The sequence below is a fragment of the Emiliania huxleyi genome (genome assembly GCF_000372725.1).
Source record: "Emiliania huxleyi CCMP1516 unplaced genomic scaffold EMIHUscaffold_862, whole genome shotgun sequence".
Lineage (NCBI taxonomy): Eukaryota > Haptophyta > Isochrysidales > Noelaerhabdaceae > Emiliania > Emiliania huxleyi.
Genome location: NW_005195572.1, coordinates 2,471 through 8,793, shown reverse-complemented (window position 1 = coordinate 8,793; position 6,323 = coordinate 2,471). Strand labels below are relative to the sequence as shown.

The window sequence follows — 6,323 nt, the reverse complement described above, 5'->3', positions numbered from 1 at the left end:
CAAGCTCACACCGGCTCGTGATGCCACGGAGAGGGCTCCGAGATTGTCCCCGGTGGACCCCATCCGAGCCGATTGCGAGGGCATTACGGAGGTCATTATCGGCGCCATCGACTGTGAAATGTCCCGACCCACAGCCCTCATGCACTAGGCTCATGGATGCAGTCATAATATGTAGGCCTTGTCTCCCGAAGTTTGGAGCAATAGCCGCAAATAGTACTTTTTGGCACTTCATCGCGACACGTCCAGGTGCCGACAAAGCGGCTTCCCAGCTCACCACCTCGCCTTCTCTGTCGCTCTCCTGGCCCAGGCCCATCAGCAGCAAGTCTGAGCCGTCCCAAACCGCACTTATCTTGGGTGATGAAGCTCACTCTGGCTCATACCACGGCTCTGCAGCCTCACACACGCCCGTTTCAGCCACAGACACCGCCGGCACGCACTCCCACTTCACACACGCTCAAGCACAACCCCATCAAAGCACATCCCTGCTCAGAATGGGCAAGGGCTACCACCTGGTGACCCTGGTAGCCTCTGGCTCGCCACTGCACTCGGCTCCTCTGCAGCGGTCTCGGCTCTCGCCACGACAGCACGCCGACGGCAAGCTTTGACGCCCGTCTGGTGGACCTGCTGTGGCCACAGCCGCCCCTGACATGCATCTCGCACCATGACTCGACACCGGGCCCGCTCAGCTTGGTCGTGGCGGCGTGTGTGAAGGATGCGCGGCCGAGCCGCTGGCTGGCGCGGCTTGAGCGTCCGAGATGGCCGCAGCAGAGGCCACGCGTCGCGCCGCCGGCCAAGCCCAGCCTCTCCGCGGTCCAGTCGGTCAAGCTGGCGGGGCCGGCGAAGATTTCGGGGACGTGACCACAACTCGGGCAGCGACAGCGCGCTTGAGCTTAGCTTGTCCGACACCCCTCAAAATCGGGGTCTTTTCAATAGGGCCCACCTTGGCCTTTAACGCTTCCCAAACACTCTCGTACCATCGATTACACGCAGACGCTGTCGACTGGCCGCCCTCAGAGGTAATCGTGACACAGTGAGACACAGCTTTGAGCCACGTCGCCCGGGCGGAGAGAGCGCGCTACGCGCTGCGCCACAGCCCACACACGCTCCGCGCAGCTCGCGCCCATGCGCCCAGGAGTGAGCAGGGGCGCCTCCCCGCCACCGTACTTTACGCCACCCGCCGCAGGTCCTCCTCCTCTGCAACATGATGCTCTCCCTCCTTCACGCCAGCGCGGCCCTCGCGCCGATGCACGCTCCCCTCCGCGGCGCCTATTCGCCGCTTCGCCCGGTCGCGGCGGCGCCCGTACTGCGCCGTGCGCCGTTCGCGCTGATGCAGGAGGCGGAGGCCGCCGCTGCCCCGCCCGCGGAGGAGCTGTGCATCGAGACGGGCGAGGAGGTCGAGGAGTGCACGCTCCTGTCGTGGGAGGCTGGCAAGATCAGCGCCCCTCAGGCCCTCGTCGACAAGGCCAAGCTTGGTGCGCCCGCCCGCCCGCGCCCCCCCTCTTCCCGGCACCCGGCACCGCAGCCCCACCCACTCACTACACCGCGGGCCACACCGCGAGGTGACAGCCCGCCCTCGGCGCCCGTCGGGCTCGCGCGCCCCCGCACTGCCCCTCGACGCACACGCCTCCGCCCCCCCCCCCCCCCCCCTTGCCGCAAGGCTTCCTCTTCTTTTCGTGGTACTTTCTCAACGTGATGTACAACATCACCAACAAGCGGTGCCAGAACGCGTTCCCGATGCCGTGGACGATGACGGTGGTCTCGCTCTTCGTCGGCATCCCGTGGGTCCTCTTCCTCTGGGGCACCGGCATCCGCAAGCCTCCTAAGATCGGCGAGGATGGGCGGGAAGACCGGGGCTGTCGCCGTGCCACGTCCATGACGCGTCCGGCCCGTGCCTCACAGGCATGGACGGCTGGAAGACCCTCCTCCCCATCGGCGCGGCGCACGCCCTCGGCCACGCCGGCGCGGTGATCGCGCTCGGCGCCGGCGCCGTCTCCTTCGCCCAGACCGTCAAGGCCGCCGAGCCGCTCTTCACCTGCGCGCTGTCTTTCTTTGTGCTCGGCACAGTCTTCAAGTGGCAAGTGTACGCCTCGCTGCTGCCCATCATCGTCGGCGTCTCGCTCGCGTCGCTCAAGGAGCTCTCCTTCACCATGAAGGCCCTGTACGGCGCCCTCACCTCCAACGTCGCCTTCGCCTCCCGCGCGGTGACCGCTGACATCTAGCTGACATCTAGCCGACACCTCCCCGACACCTCCCCGACACCTGGCCGACAAATAGCCAACATCTAGCCGCGACATCTAGCCGCGACATCTAGCCGCGACAGCCGACTTCCGCCGAGAACTAGTGGCCGCCACAGAGGGCGAGTGCGGGCGGCAGGCCGTCGGGGCGGTGCCTTGTGACGCAGTCCTCCCCCCCTCTGCGCCCCCGCCAGGTCCTCTCCAAGAAGACGATGGACAAGCCGGTCGGGGAGAACATGAACGCGCCCAACCTGTACGGCGTCCTCACCATCATCGCCTTCATCCTCTCCCTCCCCTTCGCCGTCTACTACGAGGGAGCCTCCTTCGCCTCCCAGTGGGCCGCCTCCACGGCAAAGGTCGGCTCCTTCTGGCTCACCCGCCAGATGGCCCTGGACGGACTCTACTACTACCTCTACAACGAGGCGCCACAGAGTAGCCGGGATACAGGAGAGGAGCCGAGGGGAGCCGAGGGGAGCCGAGGGGAGCCGGGACGAGCTTCTACCACAACAGGGCCCTCAACCTCCCCCCCCTCCTCAACACCCCCCCGCCCCTCCCCCCTCCCCCACCGGCAGGTTGCCTTCATCGCGCTGGACCAGGTCTCACCGATCACGCACTCGATCGCAAACACGATCAAGCGCGTCTGCATCATCCTCGCCACCGTCCTCGTCTTCGGGAACAAGCTCACCCCCATCGGCGCCGCCGGATCCGCCATCGCCGTCGCCGGCACCTTCCTCTATTCGGTCGCAAAGTCGAAGTACAAGTGAGCTCCCGCGACCGGCGGAGGCGACGCCGGCGAGCTCTCCCTCGCTCTCGCTCTCGCCTCCCCTTCCTCCCCTCCCTCCCCCCTCTGTCGCCCTCTTCCCGGTAAGGGCGCAGACGCCCTTACTGCCCTCCGCTCTCGTCTCGGCGCAGCAGCCACTGCTGCGTTGTGACGCTCCTCCCTACGCCCTCCCCCCCCCTTGCGCCCTCCTCTTGTGCCCGGGCGCTCAGCCGCGGCATGGTCTGTACCCGATGACCAGTACGGCTCTACAGCACGTGTGTAGGAGAGCAGTTGTGAAAGTGTGCGGTGTGTGTGCGCGACTGCGAGGGACGTGCAAACGTTGCATTTTCGTAGACGGGTTGCCGCGATATCCGCTTTGGATCTCTCAATCAACGGTGCGACGCCACAGAGCTGCGCCCGCACACGCAACTTTGTTCCTTGAGCTCTCCTTTGGGGTCGCTGAGAGGAGGCTCGAGGTCGAGCGGCTCTTTGATGTGGAGGACATGATGGCCACATACCCACGCCCGACGGCCGTTCAATCACGACCTACGTCGTCCTGCTGTACAATGCGATCGAGGAGCGAAGCCTGGTCGCGGCTACCCCTGCGGTGCCTCTTGATGCGGGTGTGGAGAAGAGAAAGGTCAGCCACCGAGGGCGGGGTTCTTCAGAGTTTACTCCGCTGCCGCTGCCCGACCGCTCGGAGGACGACAGCGCGTTATTGCCTGAAGAGCTTGCCATGATTCGGAAGTGCAACCAGAAGATGGAGGCGCTGAAGGCCAAGCTTCAACACTCTCCTCGGCAGCCATGTGCCAACGGCCGAGGAAGCAGGCGATGCTCTTGTCCATGGCGGCGCTCAATGCAGCGCTGGAGTCGGACGCACCCGACGCAACCCGGCAAGGGTTGTCAGCCGAATAGTTAGTGTGTGTTCGCATCGCCCTTAGATTCTTACCGATACACTTATTTAAGGCTGCTCACCCACGTGCACCGGGCCAGTGCTTGCACTTTGAATGCCGTGGGGCTCCTGCCCGTGTCCAGGTGTGGAGATGCGAGGGTCGCCACCCCTTGCCCCCACCACTTGTGTGTGTGGAGAAATTTACCTTACCTTACCTTATACCTTAGTTCGAGTGGCCCGGAGCCGCGGTACGGCTTTATGACGACGCGCTTCGTCTCTGCTTCTGAGGGCACAGTCCTGTTTGAGGCTGCAGCTGGAGAGGCGCTACTCCTCGTCCCATCCACACAGATGGCAGGCCAGCACGGGGCGTTTCGACAGCTGTACAGCTCGACTCCTCTCACCGTCCGGCGCCTTGCCGATGGTCATCATGCGCTCGTGCGCGGTGCCTGGACGGCGACTTCTGCAGGGGGCTGCCGCGTCGAGCGCACCTGGCAATCCAACCCGCAGTACTGCCTCGAGCTCATTCCTCCCGTGGATCAGATCCGAATCACTCTCAGTCGCGCCTCAACCGCGAACACGCGCGCAAGACCTTCGAACGCTCTCAAGCCGTTCCTGCGCCGCTGTGACCGGGCTGAGTCTCGACCTAACAGAACTATGGGCGCTCGCATGACTTATGGGTGTTATGGCTGGCTGCTCAAAACACCCCAAAACACCCCATAACACCTCATAACACATCCATCGCTGTTATGGCTGTTATGCCCACCCTACCATAACTTATGGCATAACACCTCATAATCGCACGACTTGGCACCCCGACCTGTTGTCTCACCCTGGCTCCCAAGATCGTTTTGGTCGTCACATTGTGACCCCCGACGTCGTCAAATGTCGCTCGTCTGTCCTTCCCCCCTAGTGTCGTGCGACGGAGTTTTCTTGTAAAATTATTTTGAGAGCGCCTTCGTTGTTAAAGGCCTATTTCCAGCTTGGGGATTTGCGCCGACCGTGCGTCATTGGGACTCGTGGCGCCTCCCAGGCCCGCCGCAGCGGTCCCATGGGTACCTGCCGTCCGTACCGGTCCACGGGCTGGCCCTGGGCACATTCGGACCGAACTCGCTGCGCAATCCGGTCTCGGTGTTGCTGTCGGCGGCCGGCAGCCCTCGGGGGTCGAGTCGCAGGATGTCGCAAAACTTTGCCACACGTGATCGAGCGTCGAGCTTCCGGTGTCCCCAGTCGCAACTACCTCCGGCGAGGTGGCTGACGTTGCACAATCACATCGGTGGCGCATGCGGAGAGCACCAGTGCTCTTTCGGTGGGCTGTCGTGGGGTGGTGCACGACACGCATTGAGAGGAGCCGAGAGAAGCAGCGGCTGTGGGGCTTCCACGGCTGCCAAAGGGTGGTTCACGACTACTCTGAGCAGGGCTGTGCTTTGGTGGGGTTGTGCTTGAGCATGTGTGAAGTGGGAGTGCGTGCCGGCGGTGTCTGTGGGTGAAACGGGCGTGTATGAGGCCGTAAGAGCCGTGGTATGAGCCAGAGTGGGCTGCATCACCCAAAATAAGGACGGTTTGGGACAGCTCAGACTTGATACTGATGGGACTGGGCCAGGTGAGCGACAGAGAAGGCGAGGTGGTGAGCTGGGAAGCCGCTTTGTCGGCACCTGGACGTGTCGCGATGAACTGCCGAAAAGCACCTTTTGCGGCTGTTGCTCGAAACTTCGGGAGACAAGGCCTACATATTATGACTGCATCGATGCGCCTGGTGCATGAGGGCTGCGGGTCGGGACATTTCACGGTCGGTGGCGCCGGTGATGGCCTCCGTAAAGCCCTCGCAATCGCCTCGGATGGGGTCCACCGGAGACAATCTCGAGCCCTCTCCGTGGCATCACGAGCCGGTGTGAGCTTGCAGACCCAAGGTAAGTGCGGTCTGGGATGGCTCAGGCGTGCTACTGACGGGCCTGGGCCAGGAGGGCGACAGAGAAGGCGAGGTGGTGCGCTGAGAGGCTGGAGCGTCCGCGTGTGACCGTGTCGCGATGCAACTGCCAAAAAGCGTTGTTTGCGGCTATTGCTCAAAACTTCGGGAGACAAGGCCTACATATTATGACTGCATCGATGCGCCTGGTGCATGAGGGCTGCGGGTCGGGACATTTCACGGTCGGTGGCGCCGATAATGACCTCCGGAATGCCCTCGCAATCGCCTCGGATGGGGTCCACCGGAGACAATCTCGAGCCCTCTGCGTGCCATCACGAGCCGGTGTGAGCTTGCAGACCCGAGGTAAGTGCAGTCTGGGACGGCTAAAGCTTGCTTCCTGAGAACCATGGGTCAGGACGGCGACCCATAAGGGCAAGGTGGTAGCGCTTGGGCTTATGAAATAAAGTCCTTTTTGGAGGATTCCCCGACAACCGCCACACTCCCGCGAAGGTTCTGCCCTCATTGAGCGCCTCC

The 6,323-nt window shown here is 63.5% G+C and overlaps 1 protein-coding gene across 1 annotated transcript; it reads left to right on the top strand.

Annotated features, from left to right (window-relative positions):
* Positions 1 to 1,005: 1,005 nt before the first annotated feature.
* EMIHUDRAFT_471220 (hypothetical protein) lies at positions 1,006 to 3,383 on the top strand. The gene is made up of 6 exons (XM_005758433.1): positions 1,006 to 1,016; positions 1,184 to 1,472; positions 1,658 to 1,861; positions 1,900 to 2,201; positions 2,429 to 2,590; positions 2,807 to 3,383. Exons 2-6 carry the CDS (start codon positions 1,202 to 1,204, stop codon positions 2,996 to 2,998), a joined length of 1,131 nt encoding a protein of 376 aa, XP_005758490.1. The 5' UTR covers positions 1,006 to 1,016; positions 1,184 to 1,201; the 3' UTR covers positions 2,999 to 3,383.
* The last annotated feature ends 2,940 nt before the right edge of the window (positions 3,384 to 6,323 follow it).

Coding starts and splice junctions, on each gene's coding strand:
- EMIHUDRAFT_471220 (XM_005758433.1), top strand. CDS start 1,202: ATGATGCTCTCCCTCCTTCACGCCAGCGCGGCCCTCGCGCCGATGCAC. Junction 1,473..1,657: donor CGTCGACAAGGCCAAGCTTG/GTGCGCCCGCCC, acceptor CCTTGCCGCAAG/GCTTCCTCTTCTTTTCGTGG. Junction 1,862..1,899: donor GGAAGACCGGGGCTGTCGCC/GTGCCACGTCCA, acceptor CGTGCCTCACAG/GCATGGACGGCTGGAAGACC.